At 37.1% G+C, this 25103-nt stretch overlaps 1 protein-coding gene across 1 annotated transcript in view; it reads left to right on the top strand.

Annotated features, from left to right (window-relative positions):
• SLC49A4 (solute carrier family 49 member 4) overlaps nucleotides 1–25103 on the top strand; it is a 106975-nt gene that overhangs the window by 33366 nt on the left and 48506 nt on the right. Inside the window, exons 3-4 of the mRNA XM_083349873.1 lie at nucleotides 9598–9866; nucleotides 14543–14672. Coding sequence (XP_083205999.1) covers nucleotides 9598–9866; nucleotides 14543–14672 — 399 coding nt within the window. The remainder of the gene's footprint in view (nucleotides 1–9597; nucleotides 9867–14542; nucleotides 14673–25103) is intronic.

A 25103-nucleotide genomic window follows, 5' to 3' on the forward strand; every position in this document is an offset into this window, starting at 1 on the left:
CACCCATGATATATTGTGATCTAGTTATGTTGAAAATGAATCCCAAGACACTATATATGTGTTCATAAATATTTAGTATTTTTTAATAAATATAACATCCCCCAAAACTATTTATATGGAAATTCACATTCATTCTAAATCTATATTGGAAGGGGAAGATGTTCCATTTGCAAAAAATAACCCACCTTATTCTTTTAAGGAGAATGAAGATTGATCTTCTTTGTCTATAAATAAAACATGATTGCTATCTGTAGTAAATTAACACCATACTGTATACAAGCTTCTACACCTATAATGTTCATTAGAATAAAGTAAAAGATTTAGTAAAGAACATATATTTCTTTCCTAAGGATATAATGGCAGGATTGTCTCATCTTTTAGAAAAATGTAAAACTAAACCATGTAATGCAGTTTTGTTTTAAGAATTTTCTTTCAAATTTAGCTCTAGTTTTTCTACTTCCTTGGATTGTAATCCAGTCTAGTTGGAGCTGGATTGACAATGGAGACAGCCAGGATCAAGTCCACCCTGAGTCATAGAAACACACTGAGCGACATTGGACCAGTTAATCCAGTTGTTTCTGTGGGGAGAAATGGGAGGAGGATTGTTTTGAATTCGCCTTGAGACAGAAAATAAAACTAATAGCAAAATAAAACACTAAGTTCACAAAATTGAAAAAATGGATTTTTGAGTGGCATAGTATATCCTGTTCCTGGAGTCCTCTTTGTTTATGCAGAATTGAAAAATAGCTAAATGTACTCTCACTTCAGGTCCTTCCAATTAAACAGTGTCCTCTTTTGGGACTCAGAAAGTTAACTTTCTGAGATGCAGGGAGATTCCCACCCAGATAGCATGCCAGAGGCCATTGAAGATCTGGAGTTCTCCCCAGTTAGTGTGGTTAGAGCCCCTTTCTGGCTGTGTGATATATTTTGGTATGGTTGACTTGGATATGCCATCTTGTTTAATATTTCCTATATGATTGTATATTCATTTTCCCTTTATATATTATATCCTGAGCTGCCCAGAGTCAAACTGGAGACAGGCAGTACCTAAATCAAATAAACAAAAACATCAGCTGAATTTAATGTAGTGCAAAGCCAGCATTTTAAACCATAGTTTGTTCATTGTGCAATGGAAAACATTTTCACCGTGAATCCTCTGCAGGGCAAATTTGGGAATTTTGTCCCCAACTAGTGAACTACAGTGAAAGAGAAACCGGCAAGGATTTAACTCTAGCTAGGGTTTATCATTCTCTGGGTGGATGGGTGGGGGAATGCAATGGAGGCTGATGTTAGTTTCATTTATTCAGCTCAAAGACCTCTCTATATTCCTTCATTTCTGAAAAACATAAAGGCCTTGCAATAATTAATATATAAAAAGGTAAAGGTAAAGGTTCCCCCACACATGCGTGCTAGTCGTTTCCAACTCTAGGGGCCGGTGCTCATCTCCATTCCAAAGCCGAAGAGCCAGCGTTTGTCCAAGGACATCTCCGTGGTCATGTGGCCAGCATGACTAGATGCCAAAGGCGCACGGAACGCTGTTAACTTCCCACTGTAGTGGTCTTTATTTTTCTACTTGCATTTTTACATGCTTTCGAACTGCTAGGTTGGCAGAAGTTGGGACGAGTAACAGGCGCTCACTCTGTTACGCGGCACTCGGGATTTGACCCGCCAAACTGCCGACCTTCTGATCGGCAAGCTCAGCATCCTAACCCACTGAGCCACCGCATCCCTAATTAATATATATTGATTATTAATAAATAATCAAATAATCTGGAATTACCACATGGCTACTATGAACGAGCAAGCTGTGCGTGCGTATGTTTGTTTGTGCTTGTGCATGTGTTAACAGTTTTAAAAAAACAATGATTTTTCAACTCATATATACATCATATATATTTGAAAGCAAATATAATCCTAATTTCCTCATCCCAGCCAACCAGGGATTTTTAAATAAAAATTGTGCTGATTCAGCCGTTTTTCTTCCCTCTCTGTCCCAAAGACAAAGAAGTAGGTCTTTCATCTTGCCTTTAAGATATCAGCACATAAAAACTCTGCATTCCTAACAGGTAAATATTAGCATAAAACAGTGTATAATTACTACCTAGCCTCCACCCCCATGCCTCTTGACAAATTGACTTTGGACTTGATGAAATACAAAGATGATTTATGTTGCTCAAAGGATGTGAAGTATTCATACATAATTCACTTCAACTCTTTGAAGCTAACGTTGCTTTCCCAGTTTAACAGGTAAAAGTAAAGTTAATGTAAAGTGGGTGCTAAATAAAGCCCTTTGGTATGAATGCCAAACTTACTAAAATAAAATAAGATTCTCTATCTCAACAGAAAGGTTAAATAATTGATTATTTCATAACTCTGTTGGGACAACCTCATATTTTCTTCCATGATTTTGCCCTCAAACATATTGTAAACTCTTGTCTTGAACTCTCACTACTCCTCACATTGTTTGAGATCTAAAAATAATTAAATGAAAATTGGAAAAAATCACATACAAACCTAAGAGCAGAGAGCAGGGTACAGGATTTGTTCAAAATGCTAGTTTGACCATATTTTAAAAAGCTTTTTTTTCCCTTTTAGGCCAGATATAGAACAAAATTGTCTTTCAATCTTCATCTTCCATATAAAAAGCATTTAACATTATCGACTCAAACTGAAATTGCCGTGTGAGATGTGAAGAAAAATGCAGTTGCTTTTTGCTCCTTTTGGACAACATAAAGAAGGGGAGGAGGAATAACAGTAACAAGTGTTTCTAATCATAAAGCAGTTTTTGGAGTGGGTGATGCTCTATATGAAAAACTTAACTTTTCAGGTTGAAATCAGCTGCAGTGAACCTCAGACGCAGATGGCAAAATGTGTATAGGTCCTGTTGGATTCATATTTCTATCAGCTATATTAGCCACGGCAAATTTGGCTCTCCCATTAGTAATAGATTGCTATGTGTGGAAAACTATATTTTGAATATCTTCTTTCATTTTGTCTCTAAGAAGATAAGGTAAGTGATCTTACCCCCAAGTGGAAAGCAGTTTAATTCAGAGTTCACAAATCGGTGAAATTGATTCAAATGCATGGTAGAGAGATTTTATCTAGACAGTATTTCACAGTGTCTACCCCACAAATATGAAACACTTGGAATGCATAAAAAGCAGCAAAAAATAGAAAATGGAGAGGTCTAATAGTAGGTATAATCCAAAATTCTCTGTTTATGAAAAGAACCTGGAAAATAAATATCTGTAAATTGAATCGCTTTTACTCTATGCTAAGCTTATCTAGTCCCCAACATTATTTCTTCCTTGCTTGAGGCCACTGGTATAAATGAATTGATAAATGAATAAAAGGCTATAACAGATAAGAGTTCCATGAGATATTGCAGACTGAAGTACCAAGAATACCTAATTCTGTAAACATTACTCAATAAAGGAACATCAGGAAAGCAAGGTTTAAAGCGCCGAAGAATATATAATTGTAAAATTCAGTAACATGCCAGATAATAAACTGTAAATTTTTTGCAACAGGATTGTCAAGAACTGGCACTAAAAACTAACACTGGCATGCAGTGACAGTAAGAACCTATTAATACTATATCCTGTCACTCTCAAGGAAAACTGCAAATCAGACATTCAGTTCCCATGTAAAAAAACACATGTGCTGCCATCCTGCATATATCACCACATGCAGCAATAATTTATGTATTTATTATTTCCTTTTAATGCCACCTGACCTGGGGTCTCTTACGATGCAACTTCTAAGTATGAACTGAAAAGCCAAAGTCGTGTTCAGCAATCCCGGAACAAGTCCGAGATTTTACTAGAGTGTAACTGACCATCACATTATTCAAAACCCATAGCCAGTTATTGGAACAGTTTGATTGGAAGTCAGGTTTCTATGTCCTTGGTCTGATGTTGCAGCCAGAGTTGCTTAGTTTTCCCATATGCCAGAATGGGCAGCTGACGTTGTAAGCCTACTTGCATTGAACTCCTATTTTTTAGAACCAACTCCTATTTAAACTACTTTGGAGTCTCATCACATAAAGTTCTTTAAAAAAATTTTGTTCAGAACCTTTATGAAATTGGAAGAGCCAGTGTTTACAGTATTGCTGTATGCAATACAGGTAGTCCTCAACTTACAACCATCCAATTACTGACTGTTTGAAGTTACAATGGCACTGAAAAAATGACTTATGACCGTTCCAGCATCCCTGTGGTCACGTGATCAAAATTTGGGTGCTTGGCGATTACTTCATATCTCTCATTGTTGCAGTGACCCGGGATCATGTGATCGATCACCTTTTGTGACCACCTGACAAGCAGAAGCCAGATTCACTTAACAACCATGTTGCTAACTTAACAAAAACAGGGAAAAACTCACTTGACTATCTCACTTAATAACATAACTCTTGGGCTTAACTGTGGTCATAAATCGAGGACCATCTGTACTGGTTTAAATTATCATAGTGCTAGGATTGTTTGTATGTCTGTGTGCATGCAGACAGCAAGAATACCTGGAGATATGAAGAGAGCTGCATGTCAGAAGCAACAGGACCTCCACTTTAGATGCTGCATTGTTGTTTTTCCTGTCCCCTTAGGGTTCTGCTTTGGGCTATCTTCAAGGAGAGAGAGACAGAAACAGGGAGACGGGACAGGGAGAGAGAGAGAGAGACAGAGAGAAAGAGAGAGCATATTACAGCATTCAGGCCCCAACATGATGATTATGAGACTAAGTAGTTACATAGGTAAAGGCAGGGCTTTTTTTCTCATAGAACGCTCAGAACGGAGTTCCGGCACCTTTTTTGGATGGAACCTTGTAGAGTAGGCAAGGCGGGTTGTATGACATGTGTGAGTTCCGGCACCTTTTTCTTTTACAAAAAAAGCACTGGGTAAAGGTAAAGGTAAAGGTTCCCCCGCACATGCATGCTAGTCATTTCCGACTCTAGTAGTTACATAGCATAGTTCATTTCATTGGTTTGAGGTTTCTTGGTATGGAAGGTTTGCAAATTTCTTTAATTCTTTTTTTTTTTGCAGTCCCCTTTCATTTTTATTTCTTTTCTTCTTTTTTTGAAAATTTTTTATTGGTTTTATAGGGTTAACAAAGAAGGTAGGGAAAAGGGGACTTAGAATAGGGTAGAGGAAAGGTTAAGGGTAAAGGTTGGGGTATATACATGTATTTGTGAAGCTATATGGTGTTTGGGTAATCCAAAGTAGCAAATAACAAGTTGTTTGTAAATAGTTCAGGTTGCATCAATAGAAATTCCCTCTCTGATTCCCTTAGTTTTCACGTAGTCAAAGTTAATACAGTTCTAGTTCTTAGCTAGTCAATTAACAAAGTTTTCAATATAATTAGACTATTACATATCAAAATCCTGTTTTTAAGTTTTACCTAATTGCAATAAAAATACTTTAAAGTAGCCTATAATATGCAGGAAAAAAACTTACTACAATTCCCTATTTCAGTAAAGAATAATCCTCTTGTCTACAAAACTTATGTTGTTCATTACATATCATTCTTATGATTTAACAATAAAATCTAATTTTCATCTTAACACATCACCAATTTATTAAAAATAATTTTTGTCTTAACCATTCAACCATTCAATATATATACAGTTGCAAGAAAAAGTATGTGAACCCTTTGGGATTACGTGGAGTTTTGCATGAATTGGCCATAAAATGCGCTCTAAACGTCATGTAAATCACAACAATAGAAAAACACAGTCTGCTTAAAATACTACACAAATATTAGCTGTTGTCATGTTTGAATTGAACATAAGATGGAAACATTCACAGTGCAGGGTGGAAAAAGTATGTGACCCTTTGGACTTAATAACTGGTTGACCCTCCTTTGGCAGCAATAACCTCAACCAAACGTTTCCTGTAGTTGCAGATCAGACCTGCACAACAATCTGGAGTAATTTTGGACCACTCCTCTTCACAAAACTGTTTCAGTGTAGCAATATTCTTGGGATGTCTGGTGTGAATCGCTCTCTTAAGGTCATACCACAGCATTTCAATCGGGTTGAGGTCAGGACTCTGACTGGGCCACTCCAGAAGGCGTATTCTGTTCTGTTGAAGCCATTGTTTTGTTGAATTACTTGTATGCTTTGGGTCATTGTCCTGTTGCATCACCCATCCTCTGCGGAGCTTCAGTTGGCGGACAGATGATCGTATGTTTTCCTGCAAAATGTCCTGATAAACTTTGGAATTCATTTTCCCATCAGTGACAACAATCCGTCCAGGCCCTGAGGCAGCAAAGCAGCCCCAAACCATGATGTTCCCTCCGCCATGTTTTACAGTGGGGATGAGGTTTTGATGTTGGTGTGCTGTGCCTTTTTTTCTCCACACATAGTGTTGTGTGTTTTTCCCAAACAACTCAATTTTGGTTTCATCTGTCCACAGTATATTTTGCCAGTAGTGCTTTGGAATATCCAGGTGCTTTTTTGCAAACTTCAAACGTGCTGCAATATTTTTTTTGGACAGCAATGGCTTCCTCCGTGGTGTCCTCCCATGTACTCCATTCTTGTTTAATGTTTTCCTTATTGTAGATGTGTCAACAAAAATGTTACCATGTGCCAGAGATTTCTGTAGGTCTTTAGCTGACACTCTAGGATTCTTCTTTACCTCATTAAGCATTATGCGCTGTGCTCTTGCAGTCATTTTTACAGGACGACCACGCCTAGGGAGAGTAGCAACAGTGCTAAACTTTTTCCATTTGTAGACAGTCTGTCTTACCGTGGACACATGAACATCAAGGCTTTTGGAGATACTTTTGTAACCCTTTCCAGCTTCATGCAAGTCAACAATTCTTGATCGTAGGTCTTCTGAGAGCTCTTTTCTGCGAGGCATGGTTCACATCAGACAGTGCTTCTTGAGACCAGTAAACCCAAAACAGGTGTGTGTTTTTAAAGGGCAGGACAGCTGTCAGCAACACATCCAATATCATCACACTGATTGGAGTCAAGGTTGGCTCACTCCTGGCTCCAATTAGCTCTTGGAGAAGTCATTAGGCTAGGGGTATGTTCAATTCAAACGTGACAACAGCTAATGTTTGTGTAGTATTATTTTAAGCAGACTGTGTTTTTCTATTGTTGTGACTTACATGACGTTTAGAGCGCATTTTATGGCCAATTCATGCAAAACTCCACGTAATCCCAAAGGGTTCACATACTTTTTCTTGCAACTGTATTTAAGATTCCCCTTAATTCATCAAAAGACATTTTTTAATTTCCGTCTTTACAAATCCCAAAAAAAGAGAGAGAGACAAATCTAGGTCTTTAAATCTAAAACTTGCCTTCTTTTTGTGCCAATCAGGTTTCCATCTTAGTGCTTTTAAGTTCTCCAATGTGTCTCCCTTTCTTCCTCCGCCTCTTATTTGAATCCACAAAGACCATCCAAATGACAGTTTTGCCAAGCAAATGTCCCCTTTATAATCATTGAAGTATTGCTTTAATAGCTCAGTTTTTGATGTTTGCTGTGATATGATTGTCAGTCTGGTCTTTATCTTGTTCCATTTCTATCTGTGGTAGGTAGTACCTAGTAGCTAATGTTGTTATTATTTGATTGGGTGAATCCTCAACATACTGTATTTGGAGGCCTTTGATATCTTCGCTCTTAATGTTGCTTACTTTGGGTATTGTTATTGTTGTTTTTTGAGTTGTAAGTTTTGTAGTTAAAGTTGAAATTTGGACTTCGAGGTTCTCTGTAGGCTGTGTTTGTTGCTCTTTAAAGTCTTCTATTTTAGTATTGATTTCCACTTCTGCTTGTTTTTGAGTTGTCAATTCATCAATTAAGGTCAAAGTTTGGTTTGGTGACTTTGAGTTATCAGGTTTATCATAAAATTTGGCTTTAATTTGTTCGGTTATAGCCAAAATTGTATCCAAAATCAATTTGTAATTAAGTGGTGGGATATAATCATCCATTTTGTTAGTATTTACAGCTAAGTCTTCCATGGAGGCTATTTTAAGAAGAGTCAGTAATTTTCCACCTCCAATGTTTCTAAAAGTTGTTTTCAGTGTCAGGTGTTCCCACACTTGTCTTTAAAGATAACATCAAGGACACACTCTCAAAATAAGCAAAAGGTTTATTTGCAATTCCACGTTTAGCCACAGGATGTCATCAGTAGCATATAGAATAAGTTGTAAGGTTCTTTTTTTCCCAAATTAATATAAAGCTTTTATATAGTTAGTCCATTCTTTTTTCCTTAGTTCATATCTTAAAGAAAAAATAGGGTAGTAGATCCCCACAGAAATAGGAGCTTTTTAGTAAGTATGAATGAGATTATTTAATTTCTTTGTTTAATCAGCTGGTTTTTTTTTCCTTCAACGCTTTAAGGCTTGAAATGTTGCTTCCCCAGGTATAAAGAAGCCATTTTCTCAAAAAAAGGGGGGTGAAAGAGTTTTCAAAAAAGTCCCACAGGCAGGCAGTTAGGGGGATAGAAAAGGAAAAATCTCACCCAGGTCCTCCAGATTGCTTCGTTGTGCTAGTTGGTGCTTTTGGCTTTCGGCAGGGAGCGGCTTAGTGATTGGCCATGTTGATGGCCGGTCTCTTCTTCTTCAGGCCAAAAGGAGCTGCTCCAGATACAAGTGGAGGGCTGCTGCCCTTCCACGATCGCAGGAGGGTCTCCTTACAGTGGTCACCCCTCCAGGGTGACTTTCGACCCTTTTCAGGGTCCTCCAATGAAGAAAGAACGGACGGCAGGGAGGGAGCTCTCCCTTGCATGTCCGAAAGCGCCTTGCGCGCAAACCGGAAGCCCAAATTTCTTTAATTCTTTTGTTCTTTACTGATTGCTTCTATTTTTTAGTTTTGATAACGAACATAATGCAATTTTCCCTTTCCCCTCTTTTTAATGTTTGTTTTGTGTATGTTGCAAAAATACGTTATATAACATTATTTCTAATACTACAAAAATAGTGAAAACTGATGTTTTTCCAGTGTTCTGCCCTATTTGCTGTTGACTATGTTTTCACCAAAGTCTTTTGAAGTCTATATATACTGTTTTGGCTTTACATAATTCAATTCTCATTTGCTTAATGCATGATGTAAGTTAAAATTAACACATGCATAAAAAATGAATATGTCTCACATATTCATCAGATGTAGATATTCTTAGTCAAATATACAATATAGAACCAGTCTTCTTTCTATTACCACAATGTGAATGGCAGTTTTTGAGACTATTTCTTAATTAATAGATTTCTCTAATATATAATTACTGAATACTAATCTGTGCTTGTGGGGCAGGTAATACGATTCACTTGACAGCAAATATTGAAAATTCTGGGACCTCACATGAAATCCTAACAAGATTTATAATACAAAGGAAGGAAGAGGAGGAAGCTTTATTTTAATGGTTAGTGCCTACAACATCAGTAAAACAATATCATATACTGCCTGAAAAGGTTGCTGACTTTTAATCCTTGTCTTCATGCCAATTTTTGGAACCAACCCTAAGCTCATATGTCAAATCTTCATTTAAGCCCAGCATAAAGATGTCAATTGAACTGTTTTCCTATAAATTTTTAATAGCACTGTTCAGAGTTGGTGTGTGGCAATTCAATCTGTATGTCTCTCTCTTTTGCTTTGTCTCCAGGCTAATACACGGAGGACAGCTGTTAAATGGATTGGCAGGCCCAACTGTAACAAGTGCTTCTCCACTTCTTTCTACTACATGGTTTTCACCAGATGAACGTGCCACTGCCACAGCTATTGCATCATTGATCAGTTACCTCGGTGGAGCGTGTGCATTTTTAGTAGGGCCTTTGGTAGTTCCAGGGCCAAATAGCACATCAGCAGTTCCACCTGTGTTTGGAAACAGTCCTGAGTATATAAAGGACCGCATTGAGGCTGTATTATTTGCAGGTATCTAGAAAATAATTTTATACTGCACTACATGTATATCTGTTACGGGTTTGCTACTGCCCTCTAGTGATTTATCCGGCAAAAAATGTCTCTTGCTACAAGAATAGAGATAATAGAATTACTTGCTTTTTATATTACAATACCAAACTCTAGTTTTGTGTATTAGCTATAAATTTTATCTTCTTCTTGAATGTGACCAACCCTACCTATTCAATTCACTTGTCAAACATTTTTCCACTAGAATGTGGTTGTGTTAAAATAGAACTGTCACTCCTACTTTTTCTTTCTTTCTTTTTTTTTGGTATTTCATTGCCAGTTCTGCTTAGCAGACATCAATAAAATACAGACCTCATATAAAATTCTGTGGGTGTTTTTACATTGTAAATCAATGTAAAGTTCTTACTAAAGTTATTTCAACTTTATGTATATTTTGTCTCATCTGATTCTGTAGATCCATAGTAAATAATTACTTTAAACAAAAGCTAATAGGATATGAAAGTACCGGTACTTTAAAATTTGGAATCCTAATAGTACTCGCCATTGCTTTAACCAGACACATTGATTGTCCAAACCAAAATTCAATAGACTGATTTGATCAAATTTTAAATATCAGTTAAGAATAAATTTGAGGCTATACACACATCTAACAAGTGAATTTGTTCAGTGTGCAGGACAATTTACCATATTCTTCTCTAGGATATTCCATTCAGTTTATCTCTCAGCCTTCCTTAGTCTTGCCCACTATCACATTCTGTACCATTGAGCATCATCAGGTATCACTGAGCTAGTTGTTTTTATATTAGAGATGATTTAATATGTTTCAGAAAGTGCTGATAGCAGTATCCAATCTCTCAATTCCCCTGTTTCGGCCACCACCCTTTGGCATTTACTAACTGAATTGGCTGAATATAAATTATACTGTCTGAGGCTACTAGCAGTTAAGTTGCTTTGAAGGGCAGAAGTATGCATAGCACAAAATCAGCATGCCTACAAATCATGGCGTGATATGCAGGGATTTCTTTGCAGATTATTTGTTCAATTAATACATTCCATACAGACTTACAGTTACAGTCTTAACAACTTCTTAATTGGATTTAGCTTGGTACCAGCATATCTGCCACATTTTTATTCTTCACTTAATATGCATTAAGGTTATATTTGAAAACAAAATAAATTAAGGCAAAGGCTGGCATGGTGAGAAGCTAAATGTTTTGATAAGAGGCTGGTTGAGATCAGTTTATGATTATAATTATAATACAGATTGACAATTAAAGCAACTTGAAATAATGGGTTTGTTGTTTGCCAAGGCCGTTTGCTGTTTTCTGGTTATTTCTTGACAACATTCTTAATGTAATATTATTTCTCCTGAATCTGATTTCATATATGTTTAGAACAGAAAAAGTATCAGATAGTTGAAATTCAAACCCAGAAAGAAAGTAGATCATAGCTGTCAATGTACAATGTATAAACCAAGGTTTGTACAAACATGAATTGTAACTAGTTAATATGTGCAGAACAAGTACATGACATCATTCATAGGCTACACAATATACAGTAAATATCTAATTTAAAATATAGTCTATAAAAAGTTAGATTTCTAAATAGTTTTTTTCATGTATAACACAGAAAGCTTAAATAAGAAATTTCAGTTGATAATAACTAGATAGATAGACTAACTTCACGGTTTAAAATAGCAGGGAAAGCAAGCCTAGGCTATGGACCATATTCTTCCCTGCTTTTCTCCTTATGACCCAAGGAAGGCCATTTATTAAAACCAGAATATATATTCTGTAGCCTTTGATGGAGAGCAAGCTTGGTGTAACAGTTAAGCCGTGAGGACAGAAACCAGGAGATTGTGACTTCTAGTCCAGTGTCCTTGGACCGACCAATCACTCTTTTAGCCCTAGGAAGTCAGTGGCAAATCACTTCCCAAAATCTTGCCAAGAAAACTACAGGAACTAGTCCAGGCAGTTGCTAGGAGTCAACATTGACACAAAGATAATATACCCACACCTATACAGTCCATTGATGTCACTTGTTAGAGATGTATTTCTGGTCTCAATTATCCCAAATTTTCCTGCTTAATAGGGGCGACTGCCCCTATTGTAGGTACTCTATTTCAGGGCTTTTCAACCTTTTCACCCACTGTACCACTTTTAGGATATGGCAACATCCGAGTACCACCAGTCGCCTAGCAAGGTGTCAAAAACTTGACCAAAAAAAAAAGTGATGAAGTACAGGTAGTTCTCAACTTACAACAGTTCACTTAGTGACTGTTCAAAGTTACAATGGCACTGAAAAAAAGTGCTCCCTAAGCCACAGCCGAGCAAGACACCTGCCTGCCCGCCCGGCGGCGCTCTTCCTCCTGTCTGAGGTTTTCATTGTTGTGAGCATTTCTGTTGAGGATTGGCAGTGGGGGTGGGGTGGGGGGTGTTTGGTTTTTATTCCCCTCCCCCGCTGGGTGGTTGAAGCAGGTTTTGGTCACTTCACATGACCCTGGGACACTGTGACCGTCCTAAATATGAATCAGTTGCCAAGCATCTGAATGTAAATCACAAGGCCCTGGAGATGCTGCAACATTCCAGCTGATCGGTGCTTCTTCTGGGCTCAGCAGAAGTGCCAGGATCAGCGCCAAGCTCCAGCTGGAGCCTGGCGCTGATCCTGGCGCTTCCCCTGAGCCCTGACAGCCCTGCAGCTCCAGCCACCTCTTGCTCAGGCTTGTGCGATGCTGCCATCGGCTCAGCTCATTCTCCTCCCCCGCTACCACTTTTCTAGGATGGTGGTGAACCACCTGCCAGGTGCCAATGTACCACAGGTGGTACCCGTACCACTGGTTGAAAAGCTCTGCTCTAGAGTTCCAGCTGCATGCATATCTTTCCAACATTATTTGTGCAGAATGTAATTCTGCTGTAGAATTCAGCAATACAAACTTGTGTCATGATCACTAGTAGCCTTCACTGCTTTAAAAGGAAAGTAGACAAAATATATAGCAGATGAAGCTCAATGTGGCTAATAAACATGTTGATAATACTTTCGGAACTGGAAACAATAAGTCTCTAACCACCAGTTGCCGGAGATAACAAAAGTATGAAACTATTTCCCTCATGCCTTCTTGCTTGGCAACAGTGAAAGAAGGGTCCACCACTCAGGCTTGTGCGGTGCTACCACCGGTTCAGCTCATTCCCCTTCCCCGCTACCACTTTTCTAGGATGGTGGCGTACCACCTGCCAGGTGCCAATGTACCACAGGTGGTACCCATACCACTGGTAGAAAAGCCCTGCTCTATTTAAATGTTCTTCAAGTGTAAAGGTCCAGCTACTAATTTGTATAGTAAATGCTTCTGATGGGTATAAACATAGATAAAAACAGGAGTTGGAAGTTAGAGGTTTGGGTTACAGAAGCTTCATTGGAGATTGCATGGGAGATGAATGAAGGCTTCAACTCTTCTCTAAAATAAACAGGTGTATATAGCTTCTGTTCCTGGCTACATTAAAGAAAAGAGAAGTATTTCTGTAGTTGGTTTTCTGTAACATAGATTTCATTTGAAGTAAGAGAGTTAAGTAGCCTTCAAAATATTGCTGAACTACAGTTCCCAGCGTAGCAAGGTCAATGGATGTTGAATTCAAGAATATCTGGCAGTTTAAACATTTGTTTGAAGTATCCAGATGATTTGTACCTTTATATTTAGAAAATTAAATTATATGCACAGTGACGTATTCCAGTAGACTCATTATATGTTTGAATTCTATGTGGATGTTTATTTTATTATTTACTCATGTTCAAAAGTTCATTTTCTTTACATAGTCCAATAGATTTTCAATTTAACAGAGGTTAAACACCTAATAGTGATGAAGGGATTCTGTTAAGGCAGAATGTTTGTTAAATCCAAATGGGTTTTTATGAATTTTACATATTCTATGGATTCATAAAATGGGAATTGGATTTTAAGAATTGTATATTTTATTTTTATACAACATATATAGCAGATTTTGTCTTTGCATTTTCAGTCTGCTAAACCAAGGGTTTGACCAATCAAAAGATTTACTGTACTGTTTATTTCTGCTGGCTAGTATAAGTTGCTCTTCCTTTTCATTCAAAATTAGACTATGATAGCCTCATTGCAGCTTAACTTTTCTTACACTTAAAAGCCCAATGAAAATATATTTCTGTTCATTTACATAGCTTAACTGCAGTTTTCTTTTAGAAAAAACTCATGGAAGTCTCTTATATTTCCTTTCTCCTAAAGTGTTTTTATTTCCTCATTCATTTATTTCCTTGTTGCTTTCTTCAGTTATGCCATTAACTTATAATTAATTTTCTGTTATTTGAATTTGTAGCTTCAGTTTGCTCTTGACCCCTTTAAACTACAACTTATGTATTTGACTTCAGTGTATACCTTTGTCATTTTATTCCATTTGTGTGATGAATGCCAGTTACTACTATTGTTTATTGAAAGGATAGGTGATGAGACTGACAATGATTGTTCAGTGAATGGGGATTGCAATCAGACAATATTTGTATGGTCATTCCACGAATCTAGTAAGCTGTTTTCCAGATCACGTTCTCTGTTGTTCCCATAGCATTTTAAAACATGTTGGCAACATTTTAGGACAATATTTGTATATTTTATTATAATCCATTTTTCCCCTCTTGTTTCTTTAATTGTGTCCCCATAGAATTTGGCATTGTGGCTGTGATATTCTCTGCAACGCTAGCTTACTTCCCATCACGACCTCCGTTCCCACCCAGCGTGGCTGCAGCTAGTCAGAGGCTCAGCTATGGAAGAAGTTTTTGTAGGCTGCTCAGGTACGTGTATACAGTAGCTAAATTAGATAGAAAGTCAATACAGTTTCTGCCTCTTTTTATTTATTTATTTATTTACTCTTTAGTGTTATACCACGTTCTGCAGGAGTTTTTTAAATTTTGAAGTTATGGAATCTCATTTAATTAGTATGGCACAACATGTAATACAGTATTTCTTACATTAAGTGTTAACTTGAAGTGGTTACGGACAAGGGTATCTATGTTAAAGATAAAAAAAGGGAAATTAACATCAAAATTAACTGTGAGTAGAAAATAAAATAGGCACTACATTTATTATGTTTCCAAGCAGCAGGTAATGCATCTGTCTTTTGAGAATGGCAGACCCACGATGAAATTATTTTCTGTAAAACAAATTCTCAGGCAGATTAATTGATTACCGAGCGGTAATAAATGGTGGTGGTTTCTATGTTGTTGTTGTTCTTTATATTCTTATATTTTTTCAGTGATGCCATTAACCGATAATTAATTTTCTGCTATTTTAATGTGCCACTTTAGTTTGCTGTTTACATACATTTCTCTCAGTTCTGCTCTTTCCATCATCTACCTGCATATTTTGAGAGCTCAGAGATGACTTCTAAATAGATTTATTGCAAAGAACTTTTGCAATGTGGGTATAGAGACTGCACAAACTGAATATTTTGGTTGATTAAGAAACAATCTGTTCGCTGCTTGGTTTTTGGTGATCGGAAACAGAATGAGATGATTGATATAAATTGTGTCCTATCCAAGATGCTGAAAAAGTGGCATTTTTATTTAGGACACTTAGCAATCTTACTCATATTGTCCTCTGGGAGCCAGCATCCTGTCTGTCACCCAAGCTGTGTTGTAAAAATGTTACTGTCAAATAAAAACCTGAATAACAAGTAGAGCAGCAGGTAGAGTATAAAATCTCTACTGACATGACTCTACCTGAGAACTATGAAAGTAAAGCGGACTTCTGATTCCTGACACTGAATCTGAAATTCCTGTAAAGAGTGAATCATAAAAAAATTAACTTTACTAACCTTTTAATAATAATTAAATAATTGAGATTTAAATAGTACACATGTTTCTGGTTTTGAAGCTTTGATTAATGAAAAGCAAGTCTAATTCATTGTTAACTACTTGAATTTTACAGTTGCCCTCTAATCTACTTTATTTTCAATTTTTTATTCACCTTGTCTTTCAGATACTTTTCATTAATATTTTTCTCCCAAGCAGTACTTTAGAAGTAATGCACTCATAGGGGAATTGCTTTTACCTGACCAGATAACATATCATATGTATTCAATGCAGTATAATATGATGCAGATTTCATTATCTTGAGGGCAGACGTATTTTACCTAGTACGTTTAGGGGTAATTATTGTGTGAATATATTCACATGCAGTATTATTTGTTGGAAACTTAAAACTTAATGAAGACTTAGGCATTATTGATCAGATGAGTGGGTTTATAAAGGAGCTCATTTTTAATTAGTCATACTATGTAAACTTATTTTAGACAGAAAACATAGATGTCTGGATAAACAGTATATCTGTTTCACACTTAAAAATTGAAATATCTTTGAATTCTGGCTTATTACTTATAAATAGCACTCACTGCCTCCATTGACTTTTTATGGCCCTGGGAGCAATTAAAATAACCTACAATTTCTGCAACTTTCTTTGTTTACGAGTCGTATTTGAGCTGAGATTCCCAACTAATAAATCAGAATGCTATGCCAAAGTTGTTTTTAGCTTCTTATTCTTTCTGAAGCATATAGCCAGAAATTCTAGTTTGGACATAATAATAAATAAATCTAGAATTTATATTTAGCCACAGATTTCCCACATAATTTCAGTTTATGTGTGTACCAGATTCCAGGGTGCTAGCAAAAGAAAATGCACCAGTTCAAGCTAGGAGGCGCTATTGCTGTGGTGAAGATCATGTGTGTATCTGTTTTGAATGGAAGTTGCTCAGTGTCCTGTTCCTACTGTTCAATATATTTCCTCCAGGAGATCAAGGTGGCATGCATTCTTCTACTCCTTTTTTTAAAAAAATTTCACAATAACTCTGAAATAAGAATCCCCCCCTAGACTGGAGATTGTGACTGATCCAGTATAAAACATATACCTAATGGGGATTTAAACCTGGATCTCCCCATTTTAGTTCAATATTCTAAACACTTCATAGAAGAATATGAATCAGTATCAGCAATGATGGCAACTTTGCAGCATCAATATGAGAAACAGTATTTTTATTGCTATGTCAGCCCACAACAAATTGCCCTAGGCTATGCATACAGTACTTTTGATGAATCTCATAAAGCAGTTTACACAAAAGTATTACATTATCAAGCATTAATAAAATATTTAATAAAACAATAAAGGTAGGTTGGGGGGAAGAATGCCAAAATTTCCCTGGAGCAAGATTAAAAAAGCTTAATTATGTTGTGTTTTTTTTTAGTTTTAAGTCAGTAGAAGGTTTTAGACTGTTGGCCTGCATTATAGCTATTATGTGCACATCATGTATTATAGAATCATACTATTTGACTGCACTAATTCTCCTTGTCGCATAAACATTTTATTGAAGATAATCAATCATATTAACCATCAGTGCACCAGGTATTGTACATAATAGATGTAGACAGATATAACCAACAAAGCACAATGAGAATGTGTTTTTATTAGAAGGAAGAACATATATCCAGTTATGCTTCAGAAAATTCAGTTGTCATAAACCTACTGCACATAGTAGCTATAGCCTGAAGATCTTGAAATGAAGCATGTTCAAAATGGCCATCACCATTTTCAAGTAAACGCCCCAGAAAAAGACCTCTTGTTTAGACTCAGGTTGACATGAATATCTCCTATTGATGTCAGTAAATCAGAAAACCAACATAATCTGAATAAACTAAAATATTTTCCCCCTGCTTTTAGATGGGGACCAAAAAAAAGCCAGCCACTAGTTTGCTTCATCTTCTTTCATATTACAATCAGAGCAAGAAAGTTAGATGACAGGAATTAATACTATCTAGCCTAACGCTCCTATTGTTTTAATGCCAGGTCAGATATTTAATCCAGGAGTTAATTCTGAATGAGAATGTTACTGCCAGTTACTCCATCTTTTTCAATGCTTCTGCTAGGACTATGCAGAGATTCTGTTGGTGATCTGTCTATCCCAGGGGTAGGCAACCTTGGCTCTTTTATGACTCGTGGACTTCAACTCCCAGAATTCCTGAGCCAGGAGTTGGGAGTTGAAGTCCACGAGTCATAAAAGAGCCAAGGTTGCCTACCCCTGGTCTATCCCACCGCTTAACAATATTTTTTTCCCAAGTTAGCTTGACTTGTCTTGGGGACAGTATTCAGCTGGCCTAGACTTCTCACATTCACGCTGAGGCTGCACATCAGGAACAGCTGAATAGTGTCTGCCATAGAAACCTTTTTACCCACACATACAGCAGAACTTATTTAAATATAACTAAACAACTCATGAACTATTGGGTCATCTTTTTTTCCATATATCATATTGTCTGGAACCGTTTCCCTTCCATTCATGAACCTCAGCAAAGCTGCTCCCCTTCCTCTCCCTTCTCCTCCTTGGCTGACCTGTGGAACTGCCTGCCACTTTGCTGGGGTGGGGAAAGAGAGGGAACAAAGGAAGCCAGAGACTGCAAGGAAAACTGCACTGCCAGTCCCCATCCCAGCATGTCTTCAAGTGCTCCCTTCCTTCAGGGAGGAAGAGGGCTCATCTATTAATTGTTCGTGGCTCCCAGCTAATCCTTTGATACCAGCACATATTCAGTCACTCCATTCTTCCCTTGTTGCCCACAACTGTTTAAAGCCATATCAGGTTTTGGCCTCAATTCCAAGGCAACCAGTGGATCTTGCCACCAACTGATTGGGCACAGGGGCCAGAGAGAGGCAAGAAAGAGGTACGACTTTGCAGCAGCCACAACTATGTGAATACCACTCATGTGAAGTTCCTTGAAATTTTAATTTTACATGTGTAATGGATCCCGGATTTTGGACACATTCTTTACGTTAACCTGTTTGAAGTACCTTGATTCAAAAATTGTTGCCCTATGATGCACCATTTTGTCAATTCAAGGTTACAAAAAGAGAAATAGACAGGTTTACTATATGGATATTTTGAGTGAATGGAATTGATGATCTGAGAGCGGAGGATGCGGTTATTTTGATTGTGTCAGGCTGGTTGTTCCCATGAATTTCTGCAAGCCTGGTGGCTTTCCTAAAATGTCTGTTGTAGTGGATTCAGATTTTTTTTTTACTGTTCATGATTTATTGGCTTCAGTGGGAGGTACTCATTTCAATAAAGTTTTATAGATTTGAATAGTTTTCTAAATAAACTTGGTGATTTTTCTGTCTCCTTAGTCAGTTTCTTTGTTAAAGTCCTGACTGATTTGTGGAATATTGAAATAGCCAACATGATTATACCCTGAAGCATTTTTCCTCTTTTGCATATTAAGTCAGCCTCCTGTTTAATGAGTAGCTGAGGGTGATATTGAAGTGATATGTTTAGATTTGTGTGGTCCAACCACAAAGCATATTTCTTTCTTTTGCGTGGAGTACCATTTATAAAAAGGGAGGATTAGTTTACTGAAAACAGCTTTACCATTTAAAAAACAGCCATATTGGAATAGCCAAGGTAGGAACAGAATGATTTCAGAAAGTCAGATTTGCATGTCCCTAGTTACATATGGATATATGTCGGGGTGGGGGGAATTGTTGTTGATAATGATAGATAATCTACTTTTCTGAGAAATTATTTCAGTAGTTCTCCTCTTTCCTTCTCCTCCTCTTTTTCCTCCTCTTCTACCACCTCCTTCTCCTCCTTCTTTTGTCTCAGAAAATTATTTTGTAATATGCTCTGTTTATACCACATGAAACACCTCAGAAGATTTTTTTTTTCAATAAGATGCTATTAGAAGGCTGACAAGCCTCAGCAATATGGTTTGTCATGTAACTCTGGAAATAATGGGTAATTAAAGGTGAACAAACTGAGATTAAATACAGGTAACAGATTGAGGTTAACAGAAAATTTATCTCAGGCACCCAGATTCAATCTACCTTGAAAAGGCTTTCTCTATTTGAAAGATCAAGTTCATAGGTTGAAAGTCTTTTTTTATTTTTCTGATTTATTTTATTGCCTGTATAATTTATAAAAGTAAAGAATGTTTGCATAATTTCGTTTAGTGCCAACAATATATTTTGTTTAATTTGAACACAATTACCCACATTATTGTTACATATTGTTCCAACTACTGCAGCACAATCTAAAGAAGAGTCTCCGGAAGTGTTATTTGATGAAATGTAATTGAATTATGTGGCTGACTTGAGCACACACTACTGTGATCTTATCACTGTAATATTGCAAGAGCTAGATTACCATTTACTTTTCAGACTCAACTCAGAATGTTGGTTGTTAGCCTTTAATGTTCTTAACAATTTAGAGCCTGAATGTCTTTTGTGGTTCTGTTTTATTCTGACTCGGTATCTGTACATCTGTAGGTTATATATTTAATTAAATATAAATATTTAACATAGCTATAATTACCTCTATATGGTACTGTACACTCCAGAAGATCATCTGGAGCACACTAAAGGTACACAATACAGCTTCCTGATTGTTGGATGGCTAAATGATGCAATACCTGTCTAATACCTGCTGAACATGCTGTCTAGGCTACCTCTGAGCTGCTGGGCTCAATTTAAGAGATTAACTGTAGTCTGTAAACAGATTGCTTGGAAGTCAAGAATGAAATATTACCAGTACTGTTCAATATTTTCCACAATGATCAGTTGAGGATATTTTGCTTGTGGTCTCAAAGGTACTTTGACTTCCATTATGAGTATTGCTTTCTCAGTGCCAGTGCACCAATTATAGAATTTCTCTTGAAAAAAGTATGCTTCATTCCCTTCATAAGAAAATAGAAAGATATAATCTTGGATGTATCAAAAGGTGTTTCCACATTAAAGTTATATACATATAAATACTGAATGGTGAGTGCTTTGAAACTTTCACCTAGCTTCGTTCATTCTTGGATTTGAATCAGCTTAGAATCTGTATTCTTTCTATATATTTTGGTTTAGATGTCTATTTTTGTTAACTTTCTCTGAAAAAAGGAAGGATACTGAAAAGTGGTTATCCTGGGTAGTAAATATATAATATATTGATCCTCATAGGCATTATTGCTGTGAGGAATTGTGAACTGTATAGCAGAAATAGCACACAAAATTGAAACTGCCTGATTACTCTAGATGGAACAAGACAGATAACACAAACCAGGTGTGAAAAGAGTCAATATATGGGCACAGTATAGGACATTGTTTATGTTATAGGGTGCTAGTATCAGCAGAAAGGGCAAGCTTGAGGTCTCTCTAGAAAAGTAGAATTCAGTTTTAAAGTCCCTGCATGTTCTTATCTGATTCTGCATTCCAGCTGTAAAGTTCATGTTATAATTTATATTACTTTTGTATTCCTTGTGCATTATTTTTAAAGGTATATTAATCTATAACCTTTGGGACTTCAGAACTCTTGCATTCCTTTGGCAAGGACACCAGTGATCACAATAGTTGTGCATGCCAGTAATATATATTTTATAGCATCTAGCTCCAAAGTTTTTGGTTCATTATTTAGTGGGCAAGTTTTACCACAACATCTATAGAATTCTTCCAAAGGGACACAAAGGTTATTTAGAAATATTTGCAGGAAATAACTGAGGTGGGAACTGCATAGTTTCTTTATCTATAGGAAGAAAGTGTCATTTACAGATCAATCATGGATCGAATAGATGATATGTAGCTCAAAGTTGTATTGTGGAATTCTTGGTGGTGGTCTCTGAGCTTGGTTATTTGTTTGCAGATGTTTTGTTACCAGACTATGTTACCTCTTCAGTGCTAGAAGGGAATGGGGTTTGTTCTCTTTATATAAAGCAGGGGTGTCAAACTCGCAAAGTCATGTGACGTGTTGCAACGTGTCACAACTTTTTTTCCATTGCCGGCAATGGGGTGGGCACGGTTTCGCCATTATGCATCCGGCCCACAGGCAGCAGTTTGACACCCCTGATATAAAGCAAATTGCCATGGTGACGCAGTGGTTAGAATGCAGTATTGCAGGCTAACTCTACCTGCTGCCAAGAGTTTAATCCTGACCTAGCTCAAAGTTGACTCAGCCTTCCATCCTTCCAAGATTGATAAAATGAGAACCCAGATTGTTGAGTGTAATATGGTGACTCTACAAATTGCTTATGGAGGACTGTAAAGTATTATGAAGTCTAAGTACTATATTAATCTAAGTGCTATTGCTATTGCCCTGTCAGTGGGGTGGGGATTTCCTTGGTAATCTGTTGATTAAACTATTGTTTATTTTTTGATTGTGTGTCTGAATTAATACTTCCTTGATTAGAGTCTTCTTTACTACTTGTTTCTCTGGTGTTAATCCCTGCTTATCTGAGTGTTGATTGCTGCAGAGGAGATGTTCTTTTTGTTTTCTTTTAGCTTTTTTGTTTCTTGAGTGGTGTGAAAATATTGTTTATTTCTGTGTGCCTGTTGACGGCTGATCTATGATCATCAGTTTTTCAACTGAAACATGGTTAAGTCTATCCCCATATTGTGTAATTAAGGAATTTCATCATGTCTTCTGACTGCTAGTTGATGTTTATAGATCTGCTCTGCCAGTTTTCTGCCTGTCTATTCTACATAATGGCTGTTATAGTCCTTGCATGGTATGTTGTAGATGACTCCCGTTTTTTATTCTTGGGTTTTTTGGTCTACTCAAGACGTTTTGGAGAGATTTAGTTAATTTGTGTGCTGTGGTGATGTCATGTGATTATAATAATCTATTGGTTATTTCTGAGATGTTTTTGATGTTTGGCAATATTGCTTTTTTCATAGCTACAGTAGTGTTGTGCTGTAGTAGTGGGTTGAGTCATCAGACATTTTTTGATACAGTTGCATGGGTATCTATTTTGTTGAAAAATGTATAGGCAGTTTGTTTCCTTTTTTATGGTTTTCTGAGTTGCCGCAGTGTGTTTCTGCTCATCAAAATAATGTTCCTACATAGCTTCTCTTGTGTTGAGTTTTTACTTTAGTAGTGGAGCACTTGGTTACTGTGGGTGGTTTTTAGATAGGCTTGTGTTTCTAATTTGCTGCCATTTCCTCTACTGATAAGAATATGCATAAAAGGTAGTCTGTTGTTTTTTAATGAGTTTTATTTCTTTGAAGATGTTGTTGATAGCCTTGGTGGCGCAGTGGGCTAATGCCTCCTTAAGTAACACCAGCTGCCTGAAATCAGTGCAGGTTCGCATCCCACCAGGCTCAAGGTTGACTCAGCCTTCCATCCTTCCGAGGTAGGTAAAATGAGGACCCAGATTGTTGGGGGCAATTAAGCTGACTTTGTAATAATGCCGCTTGGGGTGTGTGTGAAAGCCCTAATAAGCAGGCATATACATAGAATGAAGGCTACTGCTAAGCTTGTAAGCCGCCCTGAGTCTTCGGAGAAGGGCGGGATATAAATGGAATTAAAAATAAAAATAAATAAATGTGTCTTCTCTAATTGTTCCTTTTTTATTTAGGACAGAGGTGTCATCATACTGGATCCATATTTTTGGTTGTAAGCATGGGAATATTTTTGTTTCCAGACATTGCATTAGTCTCTGCTCTGAAACCTGAATCTTTTGTTCTTCCAAGTTCAACATTGCTCATAACTGGATTCAGTATATCAGGTCTTCTTCTATTATAAGGGGAAAAATCCCTTTCATCATTCATGTATTATGTAGTTTTGAATTTAACAAAATTATTTCCTTTGGCAACATATAAACTGCAAAATAACTGATTAGGAAACATAAACTTACCATAATACCAAAACTTCCCTGTGCATTCAATGTTGATACCCACTGATTGATGTTATTGTATCCACAATAAAGAACAGAGTCCTAAACACTGAATGAATATGCAGGCTAAAGCTTTATCTTGTCCTGCAGTTCTCAGATGTAAGCAGTTAAGCAATATTTATACCATTCTAAGCAGATAGCAGCTTTTTGCTCATATATACAGTATAAGTTATAGCAGCTTTTTGCTTCTTTCATTTACACAAAAGCTGATTCTTTGGGGCTTTTCTGTCAGCCATTGTTTATTTGATGGAATGAGGTTGATGAAAGAATTTCCCCAGCTTCCTTTTAGTGAGGATTGAAGGTGAATTGTTATTAGAAGAAAATGTTGCATCCCTCTGAGTGATTTTTTGGATCTTGTTTGCTATTTCACACTTTACATTAGTTAGCATTTTTTTATAAATATGAAATAGTACTATCTTGCATCAGATCATCCGTTTTGAGTATGCTATAAATATGTTGTGTCCCTTTAAAACGTTTGTGTGAAAATGCCTTCACTTAAATGAAGCTATGTTTCTTTCTTTCTCACATGTGTTTTGTAGGTCAGAGCCATTATTTATTTTAGTAGGTTAAAGAAATTTTAGTAAAGGGCATTTTTACAGATAATTTGCTGCCTAGGACACATCTAAATTATTGATACCTAATTCAGTGTATTTTTTTCTTTGAACTTATTTTGTTGAAAGTTTAAAAAACAGTCATATCTCTATTGATGGATGAATAATGGAAGTTACCTGCCAAAAATGTACTTTCTCTTCTTCTTCTTCTTCCGTAGAAGAAAACAATGTAAAAAAAAATTGTTCAACCAACCTAGAAATAAGGGGAAATTTCCTGACAGTTAGAACAATTAATCAGCAGAATGACTTGTCTCCAGAGATTGTGGGTGCTCCATCACTGGAGGTTTTCAAGAAGAAATTGGACTGGACATTTGTCTGAAATGGTATAGGGCAGACATGTCAAACACAAGGCCCGGGGGCCGGATTCAGCCCGCGAAGTGGTTTCATGCGGCCCACGAAGCCATCCTGGAAACAGTGAGGGAACGGCCCCCATTGCCTTGGCCCTGGCCCAGAGACTCTCCTCCTGTCAGAGACCCTCAGATCTGTCCCACTCCTGTCCAGGCCCCATAGGCACCCTTGATGCGAACGATGTAGAGCTGGCCATGCCCACCCAGTAGGCCATACGCACATTAGCCACGCCCACCCAGTAGGCCACGTCCACCCAGGCCACACCCACCCGGCCCCCTGAGGGCAACTGCAATGCTGATGCGGCCCTCAATGAAATTGAGTTTGACACCCCTGGTATAGGGTCTCCTGCTTCAGCAGGGTTGAAGATCTCCAAGCCCCTTCCAACACTGTTATTCTGTTCTTTTTGTACTGTATCTACTACTACACCTAGTGATTGGATGATAAAACCTCTGGTTTCTGCTGTTCATTCCTATACACTGGTTTCTTAATTCATTTTATTATTTTGTAATTTATCCCATAAATACAAAACAATATGGACAAAGTAGCAGACCTATGTGTGTGTGTATATGTGTGTGTGTGT

Source organism: Vipera ursinii (assembly GCF_947247035.1).
Source record: "Vipera ursinii genome assembly, chromosome: 1".
Taxonomy (NCBI): Eukaryota; Metazoa; Chordata; class Lepidosauria; order Squamata; family Viperidae; genus Vipera; species Vipera ursinii.